The sequence below is a fragment of the Microtus pennsylvanicus genome, chromosome 5, assembly GCF_037038515.1.
Source record: "Microtus pennsylvanicus isolate mMicPen1 chromosome 5, mMicPen1.hap1, whole genome shotgun sequence".
Lineage (NCBI taxonomy): Eukaryota > Metazoa > Chordata > Mammalia > Rodentia > Cricetidae > Microtus > Microtus pennsylvanicus.
Genome location: NC_134583.1, coordinates 91,129,673 through 91,147,804, shown reverse-complemented (window position 1 = coordinate 91,147,804; position 18,132 = coordinate 91,129,673). Strand labels below are relative to the sequence as shown.

At 46.0% G+C, this 18,132-nt stretch overlaps 2 protein-coding genes across 2 annotated transcripts; one reads left to right on the top strand and one right to left on the bottom strand.

The window, feature by feature from the left end:
* Positions 1–143: 143 nt before the first annotated feature.
* Zbtb3 (zinc finger and BTB domain containing 3) lies at positions 144–6,437 on the bottom strand. The gene is made up of 2 exons (XM_075973422.1): positions 6,249–6,437; positions 144–5,967 (listed from the first exon to the last, which is right to left on the bottom strand). The coding sequence occupies exon 2, from the start codon at positions 5,913–5,915 to the stop codon at positions 4,359–4,361; it is 1,557 nt and encodes a 518-aa protein (XP_075829537.1). The 5' UTR covers positions 5,916–5,967; positions 6,249–6,437; the 3' UTR covers positions 144–4,358.
* Positions 6,438–11,243: 4,806 nt separating this feature from the next.
* Polr2g (RNA polymerase II subunit G) lies at positions 11,244–16,276 on the top strand. Its single transcript, XM_075973420.1, has 8 exons — positions 11,244–11,353; positions 11,478–11,587; positions 12,375–12,534; positions 14,428–14,478; positions 14,584–14,649; positions 14,728–14,799; positions 15,364–15,397; positions 15,610–16,276. The coding sequence occupies exons 1-8, from the start codon at positions 11,342–11,344 to the stop codon at positions 15,621–15,623; spliced, it is 519 nt and encodes a 172-aa protein (XP_075829535.1). The 5' UTR covers positions 11,244–11,341; the 3' UTR covers positions 15,624–16,276.
* The last annotated feature ends 1,856 nt before the right edge of the window (positions 16,277–18,132 follow it).

Below are 18,132 nucleotides of genomic sequence, written 5' to 3'. Positions count from 1 at the left end.
CCTCTGTCCCCAAGTGCTTTAATCCTGGCACACGTTTCACTCCTTTGGAGCTGGTTTTACTTCTTGGTTGTTCTGTAAAAATTAGATATTCAAGGAAGCTGTCTACTACATTTTGAGGAAAAATAAAACTGATATTCACAAATACATCTTAGAAATTTATTTTGCTGATCATTTTCTTAGCCTTCTAAGAGGTGAAACTAACATGGTAGTCAGACGTATATGGCAGTTAACAGAGACTTTAAGAAACAGAACAGTAGACAGAGGAAGGTAGCCTGACACAGGTCTGACAAGCCTACATCTTGGTCAGCCACAGTGAATCCCTAAATATCTGTTCAGAAATTTGTGAGAGGAAGAGGCTGTAAGCATTCCCAACAAGATCTGGAGAGAGGAGCTTTGTGATGTATTTGAAGATCACAGAAGGCAGTTTGACAAGTATTTCCCACATTGAGACCTACCAGCTCCATGATTTGCCTCAAGTTCTATTTACACATTACCTGTATTAGTGTTTAGTCAATATGTGAGGGTTAAGGGTGTAGTTTTGTGGGAGAGCTCTTGGCTAACACTGTCCCAAAATGATTTTAATGTCTTTGTAGCCTTTGCTGCCCTTGACATCATGGCAATCCTCCTGTGGTCAGCCTCCCAGGTGCTAAGATTACAGGCATGAGCCAGCACACCAGCTATATTCTGTACATTCTCAAGTTGCCCAGGCTAGCCTAGTCTACTGAGCCCGTGAGCCTTCTGCCTGAGCTGGAACTACTAGTGCCGCACTAGTCTGTAAAAACGGAGGTGCATTTACTTACTCCTGAGTTCTTTCCCTTCTCTGTGTGGGCTAGGCGTGGAAACTCGGGGCACAGACTCTCCCACTCAATCACACCCCGGCCCACTGACTCGTCACTTAAGTACTGGCTGGAGCAAGGCTGACTTGATTAGCCCAGGAGTGACTGTTACTCACACAGTTTAGAGAATCTGTGTCAGTTCCATAAGGGCTTTGTTCCTTACTTTGAGGAACTGATATTCTAAGGCAACTTATTTTTTCAGCTCCCCCTACTTCTTTAAACGAGAAATCGAAAGCTATAAAATCCACCCTTTTGAAGGGAACTGGTTCTCACAGACTTTGATGTTTACAGTAGGAAAGACTGGAAAAGGTGCTACACTCATCTAGAATGGCTTTTACTATTTTTATTCATATTTTGCCCTTCCTTGGAGAAATTAAGGCAATAATACATTAGCATAAATAAAATTGGAACATAGACAGTTATTCTAATATAAGGAATGTTAGCTGAACCTTGTAGTGATATTTCATTTGTATTTTAATAAATAAAGCTTGCCTGAAGATCAGAGAGTAAAACAGTCCCACTGGTCAGCCTTACAGACGAGGCAATGGTGATACACACCTTTAATCCCAGTAGCCACACTAGTTTGCCAAACCGTCGGTAATAGTGCACGCCTTTAATCCCAGCCCTAGAGAGGAATAAGGTGGGAGGAGAGAGCTCTCAGACACAGTCCCATTCTGAGATTCCTAGAGGCAGGATCGCCATTTCAGACTGAGGTAGAGCTAAGAGTCAGTGGCTGGCTGTTTTGCTTTTCTGACCTTCAGGTTGAACCTGTCTCTGGGTTTTTATTAGTCCTGCTACAGAACCTGGTTGTACATCTAGTACTGATAAGGCTAAGGCGGAAGATCTAGAATTTCAGGCTAGCCTGTTGTACATAGCAAGACCCCGTCTCAAAAGACCAAAGAGGTAGGCATAGTGGTATATGCCTGAAACACCAGACCTTTGGGTTAGAGGCACGTGTACCTGGAAGGAGGGCAAGGCCATCCTCAGCTACTTAGCAAGTTCAGGGCCAGACAGGGCTATAAGAGACCCTGTCTCCAAAAATGGAAGGCAGGAAGAAAGGAATGGAGGAAGGATCCAAAGAGGGAGGAAAAGGAGTGTGACATGTATACAAGTTCTTCATTATGGTGAAGATGGGGTCTTGCTTTTTCTCTCAGATTAGCTTCCTCCAACTGCTGAGTAGCTAGGACTATAGGAAGCTGCCATTGTAGTTGTACTCAGCTTTAGAATTTTCTCAGCAACAAAACAAAAAAAATCAACTCTTGCTTCCCATGATGCCTCACCAAGGGAGCTTCCTTTGGCCAAATCGTCACTGTTAGCTCAGTCTCCTATCTCAAAACCAGCAGTAGCTTAGTTGGAACAACTTACAGCCCTGCGTGTGACCCCAGAGGAGGCTAAAGAAGTCAAGAAAGCCTGCTTTTATCTTGGCCTTTTTTCAGTTTTGCTTCCTGTTTGATTTGCACTTAGGTCCTTGTGTGCCAGGAGAGGGTGTTTGTAGGGCACCTGGCTAGTTCACTCTACAGCTCCACTCTCCACAGCCTGGAAAGTTACTTCATTTACATTGTGAGCTTTCCCCACATCCTATCTCAACACTTTAAACTCTCATTTTTTACTACCGCTAGTGCCAGTAACTCCCTATATAACTTTAGTGAGTGCTTTGAGCTTTTTAGACAGCTGTTGTTCCAATTTTACTTCTTTTCGGAGTGCTAGGGATCAGAGCCCAAGGTCTCAGGCTATGTAAACCATCAGTCCCCACAATTTTACTTCTTTTCGGAGTGCTAGGGATCAGATCCCAAGGTCTCAGGCTATGTAAACCATCAGTCCCCACAATTTTACTTCTTTTCGGAGTGCTAGGGATCAGAGCCCAAGGTCTCAGGCTATGTAAACCATCAGTCCCCACAATTTTACTTCTTTTCGGAGTGCTAGGGATCAGAGCCCAAGGTCTCAGGCTATGTAAACCATCAGTCCCCACAATTTTACTTCTTTTCGGAGTGCTATGGATCAGATCCCAAGGGTCTCAGTCTAGGTAAACCATCAGTCCCCAGCCCCACATTTGGAAGTAAGGGTCCAAGCTTAGAGGACTATAAAATCCTCATGGGATTTCCTGCCTTAGCTTTCCCAAGCAGCTGTCATTTCCATATTTCCTCAGGTTCTCAGCCCCCCGTAAACAACCCTTTCCATGGGCACACAGTTTTTTCTCACCAGTTTCTCATCTTCAGAGACCTCAATTCAAATTCACAAAAATGCAGAAATTTCAAGTTTATCAATACGTCTATAGTCAAAACACACAACCAAAGATCTTTCTAGGTCCAATGTAGAGGACACAGGTAAGGGAACAAAGCCACACACTCAAAAGAATAAGAAAACAACTTCTGGAGCTGGAGGATGGATCACCTGTTGTTCTTCAAGAGGACCCAGGTTCAATCCCCAGCACCCACATGTGGTTCACAACCGTCCATAACGCTAGTTCCAGAGGATCTGATGCCCTCTTGTAGCCTCAGCATATAACAGCCATGCATGTGTGGTACAAAGACATACATGTAGCCAAAAGCCCGTACACATAAAATAAATTTTGTTTTGTTTTTTGAAACAGGGTTTCTCTGTGTAGCCCTGGCTGTCCTGGAATTCAGAGAACTGCCTCTGCTTCCCAGTCTTGGGATTAAAGGCATAAGCTACCACCTCATGGCAAATAAATAAATCTTCAAATAAAGAAAGAAAAAACCGGGGGGAGGGGGATGGAGGGAGGGGAAGGGAAATGGGAGGAGGTGGAAATTTTTAAGTAAAAATAAAAAAAAATAAAAATAAAAAAAAGAAAGAAAAACCTTCTAGTTGTTGGCTAACTATTTGCCTTGAACATTATTTTGAAAATGTATGGTTTTATCATGAATTTTATCTGGAGTCACAAGCCAAGTTCAAATCCTAGCTTTCTCCTTAACCAGCTCAATGACCCTGAACAAATGAGTCCTGAGTCTCAAGTTTCTTTGCATCTGAAGCGGAAGAGCCTAAAGAGTTGTCAGGGATTAAAAATGAGTGTATGAAGTACCCAATAGAGCCCAGAACACAAGTTCAACTGTAGTAAAGCATGTGTGAGATTCCCTATTTGTACTTTCCCTGTTAAGTCTATGCTGCCCTCTGCGTTTCACTTTTTGCCTCATAAGCAGTCACATGCTTACCCAATGCAGTTGTCAAATAAAAGACCTAGAGGGCAGACATGAACCCATCGGACTTGTGGAAGGAACCAGCCAACACCGGTTCAAAGGGATAATTTCACGGCTAGTTTTATGTTCCAGAATGTGGGATGAGACGCACCTCAGGAAAATCCCCAGTGCCTTGGAGTGTTGTGGCTGACCTGCTTTGCCCCATGTCCTACTTATCTGGCTTGACAAAGAGATGGGTAGACACCTTCAGCTTGAGAAGAACCTTCATTCTGCCACCCTGTAGTAATGATGGGATGCCTCCAACTTCCTCTGTAGCCATCTAACAGTAGCAAGCGCAGGCCTGGCATCAGTTCATGCTCCCCAGATGTTAATTTTTGGGACCAAGTACAAAATCTTTGGGTGCTACTCCACCACCACTGCTCTGTCTCTCTGTTGTCTGGGAGCCAGAGAGGGGATGTGCCCCAAGATTGGAGCTGGCCTCCGGGTCTGGTTTGCTGCGTTTGGCCAGGTCCTCATTATGAGCCTTGCGGATGTGGCGGTAGAGATCCCCTGACTGTGTGTAGCTGCGCAGGCAATAGCGGCATTCATAGGGTCGCTCTCGTGTATGCACTGTGGCATGTCTCCGTAATGTATAAGAACATGAGAAGGTCTTTCCACATGTCTTACAGGTGGGAACATCCTCTGTAAAACCCCCAAAGCTCCCTGGAGCTACTTCATACTCAGAAGGAGGGTAGAGTGGCTCATGAAGGGCTGGTGGTGCAGGCAGGGGTGAGGTCACCAGTCCCCGATGATACTGCCCAGGACCAGGCAGCAGATGGTATGGAAGATGAGATTCTGGAGGCAGGAAGTGGTCACCTGGCCCCACCTCCTCTAGTCCTGTTGCCCCTGGCTCCTCAAAAGTGTCTGGCTGTGAAGACTGTCCCCCATACATTGCACCTCCAGATGTGAACAGCCCTTCAGGTCCCTGAGGCTGTTCCTCAGACAAGTCAGTCTCCTCATCAGAGATGACAATAGCTTCTACTTTCACCTGCACCAGTTCAGCTTCAACTGGGGCTGGAGCCTGGGACAGAACTGGGGCTGGAGCTGGGGGTGGGACTGGAGTTGGAGTATAGAAGCCTTGCAATGGTCCTCCAGTATCCCTTGGTTCCACCACCCTCAGACTCTCAGGAACCACATCTAGAGGAGTCAAGGGATCCACGGAAACTGCTGGAAGGCCAGAAGAGAAGTAGTTTACAGGAATGGTCTCCGTAGAGCTACTGGGGCTGGCAAGAGAGACAGAGACATCAGCCACTTGTGGGGGAGGTGCCCGCAGATGTGGTGGGTCGACTTCCATGCTTGGTTGTGTAGTGTCAGCGCCACCGGACACTGGCGGCTCATCTGCAGAATGAGCAATAGGTAAGGGAGTGGCTGGACCCTTCCATTCCTCTTTGCTCCAGCGGGCTGACGGCTCAACAGATGCCAGTAAAGGCTGGGGGCCACGAGAACTGCCTGACAAAAACTCCATACTAGCAGGATTGCTTTCCTCTTCCTTCTTGGTACTGTCTGCCTCCGCCAGAGCCCGGGCTTGCAAGCGCTGCTTACACACCTTAACGATGTCATTCATGTGCAGGTAGCTAGCTGCAGCCAGCACATCTTCTAGAGGGGTATCTCCCCTAAGGGCCAGCTGGCCAGCATACATGAAGTCCAGAAGCAACCCAAAGGCTGGGGCCGTGACAATTTCATTGTGAATACACACCAGATCCCTCTTGTCCAATTCTCGCTCCTTGTAGAAAAGCTGAAAGAATGGGCTGCAGGAAGCCAGCACAGCCCGATGGGCCAGGAACTGGGTGCTACCAACCATCACAGTACAGTCACAAAGGAAACCCTGGGACCGTTGCTCCCGCAGGCTCTGAAGCAGCTGCTGACTGTGTTCTGGGAACTCCATAGCACCCCAAGAAGGGGAAGGGTGCCCAAGAAAGTTCCCCAACAGTAGTTCCCTGCAAAAATAAGTCTGAGTTAGGTCAGGTAATTTCCACAGCAACCTCCACTTCAGCCCTTAACTAGGGCTTACCACCCAAGGCCTCTGGCAACACATCCCACACCCCCAACCCTGTTTCAGTTAAATGCCTATCTTTCTCCCAGGTCACACCCAAAGACCTGTTGGCTCCGCCCCCTAGACCTAACCTTAAGGATCGTCCCCGCCCCTATTCGAAAAAAAGCCCTGCCCCCGGAAGTCCCGCCCCTAACTAGCCTCTGCTTCCTCGGTCTCAGACGGTACCTTCCAGTGACTCCTTCAACTAGGACTGTCTTTCGCGCCCAAGCTTTCCAGGGCGATGCCTTCACGCCCCGGTTCCGGAACTTCCTGCGCTTCTTCCTCTCGCATTCCAAGGATAAGGACTCCGAGCGTAGGAACTAGCAGAGAAAGATGAGCCCTCACCCACAACCTAGCATCCACCAGGAAAGCTCCGCCCCTTCCGACCTTCGCTGTCCTAATTGGCTTCAGCTTGCCCTCTCCCATCGTGGATTGGCTCACTGTCCACTACCCCGCCCCTCGGTAACCGGCTTCTCCAAATGGGTAGTATCTGCCATCGTTCAGGCGTCAAGGCTCCCGATTGGTTGTTGCTCCCGTCCTAAACTTTTTCTTCCTCATCCCGCCTTCTTTGCCCCAGACCCCTCAGGATTGGCTGAATTTCTTCACACCTGTTTTCCGTAGGGAGATTACGCGCCTGGATGGGGTATGAAGTTAGCATCTGCGCAGTGTGTCTGGGAGTAAATAGCGCGTTCCTGCTGCAGAGTTCTTAGGAGACACAGTGTGTAATGTGTAGGCTCTGCCGAAAACAGTAAGCCACACTTCTCAAAAGTGCAGTTCACTCTTGTGAACTTCTTCAAAAATTCCGGCACGCCCCACTTAGTTCCAGGCTCAGCGGTGGTGTCAGAGAATGACCACTTCCCAAGCGCCAGTGGACAGGAGTGGGACAGAGTTTAAAAATGTCTTGGTTGTTAGAAATCTCTTCTCAACAGTTCCAATGATAAACCAAGGTACTAGACCACCAAAGCTCACCTTTGGGCTCCAGTGAATTTATTGGATTTACAGAGCATAGGTGAGAATGAGTGAGTCACCCTAGAAGGCCCTGCTGGAAAGTGTTTACCTAGCATAAATGATAACTTTCCTTACAGCCTCATAGACAGAGCCCCCTCCCTAGTCATCCTACACCTATATATTTTAGCGCCTCCTGGAGATTCCGGGCCCTGTGCAATTAGGGAAGAATTGTATACAACTGGTTGAGGGGAGTAGCTGGATACTCAGGTGAGGTCCCATGACTATCCACAACTCCTCCTATAAGGGAAAGTCAATAGTCAGCAAGCCCAACTGAGATGATCTGCCTGCAGACCTAGCCAGAGTCCTGAAGAGGATGGCAGTTTGGCTGAGGATAGTCCTGTATGGGCACATAATCCACATGTTATGGTGCATGTCTGCAATACCAGCATTCAGGAGACAGAAGACAGCATCCGATCTTCAAGGCAGCCCAAACTACATAGTTCCAGGACTGCCTGGACGACATAAAATCCAGAGGTAGATGGTAATGCACTTTTAATCCCAGCACTTGGGAAGCAGAGGCTGTGAGTTAAAAGCCAGCCTGGTCAATATAATGACTTCAAGGCAGGCCTGAGCTGCACAGTGAGCCCCTCAAAATAAATAAATAAATAAATAAATAAATAAATAAATAAATAAATAGTCCCAAGACTGGAGGGTTTTCTTCCTCCCTTCCTCTCTTCCTTCCTTTCTGCCTGCCTTTTTTCTTTCTTTCTCTCTCTCTTTCTTTTTCTTTTTTCTTTTTTTTTTCGAGACAGGGTGTCTCTGTAGCTTTGGAGCCTGTTCTGGAACTAGCTCTTGTAGACCAGGCTGGTCTCGAACTCCTAGAGATCCGCCTGCCTCTGCCTCCCCGAGTGCTGGGATTAAAGGTGTGTGCCACCACTGCCTGGCTTCTCTTTCTTTTGTGGTTTTTTTCCTTCCTTCCTTCCTTCCTTTCCTCCCTCTCTTTTTTTTTCTTTTTCAGTGTAGCTACTTTTGTGATTGAAAAGGATGTGCTCATGTAGCACAAGTTGACTCAGGACTTGGTGTGCCGCTACCTCACCTGAAGGAACTGTAGGCAGGTACTGTCACAGCTGTCAAAGATGGCTAGTACGGAAGAACTCTCCCCCCCACACACACAACTTTTTTCCTTTTTTTTTAAAGACAGGGCCTCACTTAACACTGACTGTCCTCATATGTGATATTGTAGCCAAGATCTGCACTCCTAATCTTTCTACTTTCCAAATCTGGGATTACAGGTGTTCACTTGTATAAATTTTTAAGAGTCCCAAGATTCGCAGAGGGAAGGGCTGTAGAGTAGAATGATTCCTGTCCCTATTGCACAAGGTTTTCAGGAGTGTGTCAGTATCCTGTCAAGCCACACCAAACACCCTTAGTGACATGTAGTCCTAGGCCTTCAGAAGCAAAGACAGGAGAATGGTCAAAAGCTGAGGGCAAGCCTAGTTTATAAAGCAAACCAGCTGGGCGGTGGTGGCCTTTAATCCCAGCACTCAGGAGGCAGAGGCAGAAGGATCCCTGTGACTGTTCAAGACCAGTCTGGTCTACAGAGCAAGTTCCAGGACGCCCAAGGCTATACCGAGAAATCCTGTCTCAAAAAAACAGCAACAAACAAACAAAGCAAATCTCAGGCCACCCATGGCTACATAATAATACCCTCTCCCTCAAAAAGAAAGACAGTAACTCCAAGGCATGCCTACTGTCCTAGAACCCAAAGATCCATCTTTTTCTGCTTCTTGAATGCTGGGATTAAAGGTGTGGACCACCAACACCCTGAGAGTAATCTTAATCTCTCACTTTTGCTTTTTCTCTTGCTGGGAATTGAACACAGGGTCTCCCTCCGACGCTCATACAAAACACGCCCTCTGCCACTGGTGTGTAGCAGTTTCCTCTTAGGAAACAGTCTGCCTTGGAGAGAGGTTCATTGAGGCTTAGGCTGGCAAAAACAGAACTCCTCAACCTGTGGGTTGAGAGTCCTGTGGGCACAAATGACTCTTTCATAGAAGTTACATGACAGATATCTTTTTCTTTAAAGTTGGGTTCCTGTTTGTGTGTGCAGTGCTGAGTTTCTCACAGGTGACTTTATTTTTTATTTTTGGTTTTTCAAGACAGGATTTCTCTGTGTTGCAGTTCTGGCTATCCTGGAACTCACTTTGTAGACCAGGCTGGCCTTGAACTCACTTAGATCCACCTGCTGTAGCTTTATTTGATTTGTACTTGGTTCCTTACCTGGGCAAAAGTAGATGTTTGTTCAGGACTCCCCTGAAATAATGTCTTACAACAGTCACTGAGCTACAGCTGCAAAGCCACAATATCTTTTGTTTATTTGTTTCTTTTGGTTTTTCGAGACAGGGTTTCTCTGTGTAGCCCCGGCTGTCTTTGAATTTAATATGTAGGCCAGGCTGACCTCAACTCAAGAGATCTGCCTGTTTCTGCCTCCTGAGTGCTGGGATTAAAACACTTGCACCACTATACCTGCTAACAGCTTTATTTTTTTTTATAGAAAGTAAATATATTTGTCCACACCAAGAAAAGTATAGTGCAAATAAATGAAATTGACATTGCATTTTTGCAAATTTTCTTTTCTTTCTTTCTTTCTTTCTTTCTTTCTTTTTTTTTTTTTTTTTGGTTTTCGAGACACAGTTTCTCTGTGGCTTTGGAGCCTGTCCTGGAACTAGCTCTGTAGACCAGGCTGGCCTCGAACTCACAGAGATCCGCCTGCCTCTGCCTCCCGAGTGCTGGGATTAAAGGCATGCGCCACCATCGCCCAGCTGCAAATTTTCTTAATATCTGTCATAAAAGCTAGGCGTCGTGGCATGTGCTTTTAAGCTCAGCACTCAGGAAGCAGAGGTAAGCAGATTGCCGAGTTCAAGCCCAGCATGATCCAGACCAGTCAGGGCTACGATAGAGACCCTGTCTCAAACAAACAAACAACAACAAAAAGATAGCTAGATTCTTCCATCTGTTTCTGAGCTATTATGGGTTATTGTTTGGACTGGAGCATGTAAAGAAAACCCAATCTCACAGATAGGCAGCTGGAAGAGGAGTCCCCAAGATCAGGAATGTTTCTTCCTCCACACCACACTTGGAGAGCTATTCTAAGCTCTGAGATTCCGTCTACGCTTTTCAGAGGAGACATGATGGTCTGCTAATGTTCTGGATTTTTTGGTCAGATTAAATCTGAAGTAGAATATATATTAATCAAGAACACAGCTTTGGAACAGATCAGTTGTTCATAATCTGAACACTTAATCCGGTGTACAAAGCAGGTTCCAGGACAATCAGAGTTGTTACACAGAGAAACTCCTATCTCAAAACAAACAAGGAAATAAAGCAGTCTTCAAATATTTGCTCAACAAATGCATTTTGCCTTTTTTTTTTTGGTAGGGTTCTTTTTTTTTTTTTTTTTTTTTTTTTTTGATTTTCGAGACAGGGTTTCTCCGTAGCTTTTTGGTTTCTGTCCTGGAATTAGCTCTTGTAGACCAGGCGGGCCTCGAACTCACAGAGGTCCGCCTGCCTCTGCCTACCGATTGCTGGGATTAAAGGCGTGCGCCACCACCGCCCGGCTTGGTAGGGTTTTTCTGTGTAGCTCTGGCTGTCCTGGACCTTTTGCTTTTCTATGCACTTTGTTTCAGCTTTCTTTAACAATTAACTCTTTTGCTGGGCGATGGTGGCGCACGCCTTTAATCCCAGCACTCGGGAGGCAGAGGCAGGTGGATCTCTGTGAGTTCGAGACCAGCGTGGTCTACAGAGCTAGTTCCAGGACAGGCTCCAAAGCCACAGAGAAACCCTGTCTCGAAAAACCAAAAAAAAAAAAAAAAAAACCAAAAACAAAAAACAAAAAAAAACCCAATTAACTCTTTTTTAGTTTTTGTTTTATGAGAAAGGGTTTACACACACAGACCTGGTTTTCCTAGAACTCACTATGTAACACTAGGGTAGACTCGAACTCACAGAGACATGTCTGCCTCTGCTGAGTTTAAGGAGGTGCGGCATCAAGCCAGGCCTATAGTAAACTATCTTTTTGTGTGTTTGGTTGGTTGGGTTTGATTTTTCGGTAGAGTTTCTCTGTGTAGTCCTAGCCGTCCTGGAACTTGCTTTACGTAAGGGGGAAGTCTGAGCGCCAAAAGAGCAGGCTTGAGGGGCGGGGCTTCGTGGATCCGCCCATGACGTTAGGCTTCATCAGCGCCGCGGAAGTGGCTGGGACACATCTGCTAGTGTTTCCGGTGAGGCTGCTGCCTGCCGAGTTCGCGGCTCTGAGCTCCAAACTTCTGCAGAAAATGTTTTATCACGTGAGTCGGACGCGGGGTGGCGGCGAGGGCCGGGGCAGGAGGAGCCAGGAGACCGGGAAGGGCTGACTAGTTTCCCCATATTCTCAATGCGGCTGACTGAATCTCCATCCCACTTTGTCTGCAGATTTCCCTAGAGCACGAGATTCTGCTGCACCCACGCTACTTCGGTCCCAACTTACTTAACACGGTGAAGCAGAAGCTCTTCACCGAGGTGGAGGGGACCTGCACTGGGAAGTAAGTTTCGCTCTCACCTGTGGTCTGCTGGATGCACGCACAATGACCCTAGCCTGGAACCCAACTTCTTTTCAACGGGCTTGTCACTCATTCTGAGGAGCCCTTTCACCCATCCAGGCACCCGTGGCAGCCAGTTTTTGCCTGCTTTGGGCCCTGTGCAGAGTTGGGTAACCAAATTTCTAGCCCTTATGTGAGCTCAGACAGTTTAATGGTTTTGGCTTTTGAGGTAGCTTCACTGTGTAGACCAGGCTGGCCTCCGACTCTGAGATCTGCGTGCCTCTCAGTGCTGGAATTAGAGGCTTGTGTCATCGCCACAGCTCGTTTGTATTTATTTATTATGTAGTGTTTTGCCTGCGTGCCAGTAAAGGGCACCAGATCTCATTGTAGATGGCTGTGAACCACCACATGGTTGCTGGGAATTGAACTCTGAAGAGCTGAGCTCTTAACTGCTGAGCCATCTTTCCAGTCCATCCCTGTTTGCAGTTTTTTGAAACATCTGTCTCAGTCTCACCATGTTGTCTCAACCTGGCCTCCGACCCTGACCAATTAATTCTGCCTCAGTGCTGAGATAATAGGGATATGTCAGCCTTCTTGAGCATTTATTGTACAAATATGAGAGCATCATTTGCTCTTACAGATACTGATCGGTGGGCCTGGCTTTTTCTTGGTCATTGAGCTCCCAGAGCAGAAGTTCTATTACACAGATACACACAGACTCATGTTGCTGATGGATTGTTAGAGGATCTTCACACATAGTAGTAGCTGTGTTGTTTCATCCTTCTTGCAGGTATGGTTTTGTCATTGCTGTCACCACCATCGACAATATTGGTGCTGGTGTGATCCAGCCAGGACGAGGTTTTGTTCTTTATCCAGTTAAGTACAAGGCTATTGTTTTCCGGCCTTTTAAAGGTGAGGTGGTGGACGCTGTGGTCACTCAGGTCAACAAGGTAAGAGCATTCATAGGTTGTGGGGTAGTCATTTAGTGATTGTCTTAAATTTTTTGTTGTTGTTATTAAGGTTTTTTTTTGAGATAGGGTTTCTCTGTAGCTTTAGTTTCTGTCCTGGAACTAGCTCTTCCAGTGCAGGCTGGCCTTGAACTCACAGAGTGAGTGCTGGGATTAAAGGTGTGTGCTACCACTGGCTGGCATTGTTATTAAGATTTGTTTATTGAGGCAGGGCTTCTCTATAGCCTTGCTGTCCTGCAACTCACTTTGTAGGCCAGGCTGGCCTTGAACTCAGCAATCTGCCTGCCTCTGCAGGTTTTAATCCACCCGATGTGGGCTATAGAGTTGAGACTCTGTCTCAGTCAAAGTGGGAATCTGGGATATTGTTCAGTGGGTAAAGTGCTTCCTGTGCAAGCATGAGGACTTGAGTTCTGATCCCTGGTACCCTGGTAAAATTCAGTCTTAGTAACACAAGCCTGTAATCCTCCCTATTTGGGAGGCTGAGACAGAGATCACAAATTCAAGGCCTGCTCGGGCTATATAGTAAATGCAAGGTTAGCAAGTGCAAATTAGTGATACCCTTAATGTTTATGTCTTAAACATAAAAGTTTTTGAAAGCTAAGGATTATAGCTTAGTGGTTTAGAGCACTGGTTGCTCTTCTAGAAGACCTGGGTTTGATTTCCACCACCCACATTATGGCTCACAATCTTCTGTAACTCCAATTCCACAGGATCCAACAACCTTTTCTCCCCTTCATGGGCACTGCAAGCAGGCAGAATATTCACACACATAAAAGTAATGAAAAAAGCCTGGCAGTGGTGGCACACGCCTTTAATCCCAGCACTCGGGAGGCAGAGGCAGGCGGATCTCTGGGAGTTTGAGGCTAGCCTGCTCTACAAGAGCTAGTTCCGGGACAGGCACAAAAGCAAAAGAGAAACCCTGTCTCGAAAAAACCAAAAAAAAAAAAAAAAAAATAGTGGAAAAATAAAATAAAAATGTAAAGATGTTGTGGGATATTTGTATTCTGTGAAGATGCATTGCTGTGATTGGTGTAATAAAAGGCTGAATGACCAAAAGTTAGGCAGGGAGGATAGGTGGGATTTCTGGGGAGATAGAGGACGAGGAGGAGGATGTGGGCAATCAAAATATGCCAGCAAGACACTAAGGAGACATGGAGGGAGTTGGACATATAGAACGAAAGAAAGGTAAAGAGTTAAAAGGGTTAATTTAATTTATAAGAGCTAGTTAAAAACAAGCCTAAGGGGGCTGGAGAGATGGCTCAGTGGTTAAGAGCATTGCCTGCTCTTCCAAAGGTCCTGAGTTCAATTCCCAGCAACCACATGGTGGTCCACAACCATCTGTATGAGGTCTGGTGCCCTCTTCTGACTAACTGCATACAAAATAAATAAATAAATATTAAAAAAAAAAACAAACCAAGCCTGAGCATCAGGGTCGTGGTGGTGCACATCTTTCTCCCTCCCTCCTTCCCTACCTCTCTTTCTGTGCACACCTTAAAACCCAGCACTCAGGAGGCAGAATCAGGTAGAGGCTTGCAGATCTCTGTGAGTTCAAGGCCAACCTAGTCTAAAAGTTCATTCCAGCTCAACCAGGACTGTTACACAGAGAAACTCTGTCTCGAAAAGCAAAACAAAACAAGCTTAAGCTAAGGCTAAGCTTTCATAATTAATAATAAGTGTCTGTGTCATTATTTGGGAGCTGGCTGGGAGGACAGTAAAAGACTTACATAAAATGAAAGATTGTGTGAAAGAGAAATGAAAACAAATGCTACAATTCAGACTCTTAGAAAACATGAATAATATAATTAGATATCAGCTAAAGGTGGGAAAATTAGTTCCTGAAAGCCTTTGAAGTGTGATCATTCATTTTCCTCCTAGGTTGGACTTTTCACAGAAATTGGGCCTATGTCTTGCTTCATCTCTAGACATGTAAGTCAGTATACTGGGTGGGGTCCAAGGAGGAGACATAGTCCTGACTATCATCTCTTGACAAAGCCATTTGAAGTGCTAATCTTTATGTCAATTTCCTTCTAGTCCATCCCATCGGAGATGGAGTTCGACCCGAACTCCAACCCACCTTGTTACAAGACAATGGATGAGGTGAGCGAGGGAAGAGAGTAAGACGGCGTGAGACTGTGGGCGGAGTACGTTTGAGTACATGGTTCTCTCCTTCCACAGGACATTGTGATTCAACAGGATGATGAGATCCGCCTCAAGATTGTGGGGACACGTGTGGACAAGAATGACATTGTGAGTCTCTTGCCTGACTTCTTGCCTTTACTGGGCAGGCCTGGAGCTATTTGGTTAATTTTCTTTTTCTTTCTTTCTTTTTTTTTTTTTTTTTTTGGATTTTTCGAGACAGGGTTTCTCCGTAGCTTTTGGTTCCTGTCTTGGAACTAGCTCTTGTAGACCAGGCTGGCCTCGAACTCACAGAGATCCGCCTGCCTCTGCCTCCCGAGTGCTGGGATTAAAGGCGTGTGCCACCACCGCCCGGCTGGTTAATTTTATTTTTGAGGCAGTGTCTTGATGATATAGCCCAAACTGGCCTGGAACTCATAATCCTCCTGCCTCAGCTTTTCAAGTGGTTGGATTATAAATAAGTCAGTACTGTCATTCCCAGCTGAGAGCTGTTGGTTTCTTGTTTTCTTTCTTTCTTTCTTTCTTTCTTTCTTTCTTTCTTTCTTTTTTTAAATTACTATTTCTGTGCTATTTTTCCCTGAAAGGGGGATTGATAGAAGCCTGGAGTCCGGGCGGGTGGGTCGAGGATATCCTTGTGCCTTGGCCTCACCGCCCTTTTTACCATTCTTCCTACAGTTTGCTATTGGGTCTCTGATGGACGATTACTTGGGTGAGTTTCTGACATGGGTTCTGGTTCTATTCTCTGAAGAAGGGGTGTACAGGAGAGGGGGCAACTGTAGGATTTAATGTCTCAGAGACGTGTAAGTTCTCATCCTACTCTTTTGGAAGTCCAAGACATATGTCCTTGGGGTGGGAAGTCTATAGTTTTGGCTGCCAGAGAGCTTGGTGTCTAACTTACATGTTTTTCCTGATTTATCATAGGACTCGTGAGCTGAGTAAGGGAGCCTCCAGCCTTGTTTGGTCCTGATTTAGAGAATGTGACTTTCCTGCTTGATATATCGTCTAGAGGTTCAGTCTGGCCACTGTTACGGCGGCAAGGAAAATCTCTTTCTTTTTTTTTTTTTTTTTTTTGTTTTTCGAGACAGGGTTTCTCTGTGGCTTTGGAGACTGTCCTGGAACTAGCTCTGTAGACCAGGCTGGTCTCGAACTCACAGAGATCCGCTTGCCTCTGCCTCCCTAGTGCTGGGATTAAAGGCGTGCGCCACCACCGCCCGGCTAAGGAAAATCTCTTGTCCACAGAAGGCTATGGCTACTTCTTCCAGCGGAGCTGTGTTCTCAAGACTTTTACTCTGTGTTTTAACTATAAATGGTCTTTGATTCTCATGGAAATGTTGTCTTCTCTTGGTCGGAATAAGAGCTTTAGTATTGTTGTTATTTATTTGCTTTTGAGGTGGGTTCTCAAACCTGTACTAACCTTGAACCACTGTGTATCCTAGGCTGCCTTTGAATTTCAGGTGTAAGGACTACAGGTATACAAGATCATTCCTGGTTTATTTTAAGGGCTGTGAGCCCAGCTGCTCAAAGACATAATATGGTCCCATTGTGAATTGTGTTGAGGTTCAGAAATTAAAGAGCCGATGCTGCTTGGTGTGGTGACTCATTTCTTCACTATCAGCTCTAGGGAGGCAGAGACAATCAGGTCTACAAGAGTTCCAGGCTGGCTTGGGCTACACAGTGAGACCTTGTCTCAATAATAACAACAAAAATAATAAAAAAGTAAGCAAATTAATAAATAGAGCTGAAGCATCCAGAATGATGTCAGAACATGGCAAAAGAAAGGAACCACAATATGGCTCCCTTTTCCCTTTCCCTTGTCTATCACAACTCCTGGGACAAGGTTCTGTAGTTTCTTATCTCCCTTCATGTTCTGTTTTATATCTAAAATGTTCTTTTTTTTTTTAAATATTTATTTATTATGTATACAATATTTTGTCTGTGTGTATGCCTGCAGGCCAGAAGAGGGCACCAGACCTCATTACAGATGGTTGTAAGCCACCATGTGGTTGCCGGGAATTGAACTCAGGACCTTTGGAAGAGCAGGCAATGCTCTTAACCTCTGAGCCATCTCTCCAGCCCATCTAAAATGTTCTTAATTGGAACTGGGCGTCAGTCCACTTTATGTAGTGAGATTCTGCCTCAAAAGAAAACAAAACAAGGGCTGGAGAGAAGGCTCAGGGATTAAGAGCACTGGCTGCTCTTTCAGAGAACCCAGGTTCAATTCCCCGCACCCATATGGCAGCTCGCAACTGTCTGAAGATCCAGTTCCAGGGAATCTGATACCCTCACACCAATGCATATAAATAAAGTTAAATAGACCATAAAAATATTAAAATAATTATTAAACCAGGTGGTAGTAGCCAGGTGGTGGTGGCGCACGCCTTTAATCCCAGCACTCGGGAGGCAGAGGCAGGCGGATCTCTGTGAGTTCGAGGCCAGCCTGGTCTACAAGAGCTAGTTCCAGGACAGGCTCCAAAACCACAGAGAAACCCTGTCTCGAAAAACCAAAAAAAAAAAAAAATTATTAAACCAGGTGGTGGTGGCACACGCCTTTAATCCTAGCACTCAGGGAGGCAGAGGCAGGCGGATCTCTGAGTTTGAGGCCAACCTGGTCTACAAGAGCTAGTTCCAGGACAGGCTCCAAAGTTAGAGAGAAACCCTGTTTTAAACAAAAAAACAAAAAACAGGCCGGTGGTGCACATCTTTAATCCCAACATTCAGAATGCAGAGACAGGTGGATCTCTGAGTACAAAGCCAGCCTGGTCTACAGAACAAGTGCCAGGGCAGGCTCCAAAGTTAGAGAGAAACCCTGTTTTAAACAAAAAAACAAAAAACAGGCCGGTGGTGCACATCTTTAATCCCAACATTCAGAATGCAGAGACAGGTGGATCTCTGAGTACAAAGCCAGCCTGGTCTACAGAACAAGTGCCAGGGCAGGCTCCAAAGCTATACAGAGAAACTGTGACTCAAAAAAACAAAAAACAGCCAGGGCTACCCTTACCCTGAGCTTAGACCCACTTTAATGCCAAATTAGCTTTGTTCTGAGGACGGAACGGCTTAGCAGTGATCCATCCCAGATGGCATCCACAGTAGCCTCCTCTTTTCCTCTGGTGATGTGGATCGCATTGCTGCCTCCCTGAGCTCTTGCTTCTACTCCAGTTGGGAGCAAGTAAACTCTAGGCAGATTATATACAGCTTCACTAGATATGATGTTGCCCTGACAGGCCTGGGCCTTCCTCCGCCCTCTCTTGCCTTCAAGATGTCAGTAGTGGTTTAAACTCACAAATGTGAGCAGTACCAGCCAGCAGCCCAGCGCAATGCTAATGAGCGGATAAACTAAGGCCTTCATAGATGGACAGACATTTCGGTGTTCAAGCCTGGAAACCACACTGCAAGTCCATGTAACTGGGAGAGACCCAGCAGGGTCAGTAGCCTAAGGTGGAGTTG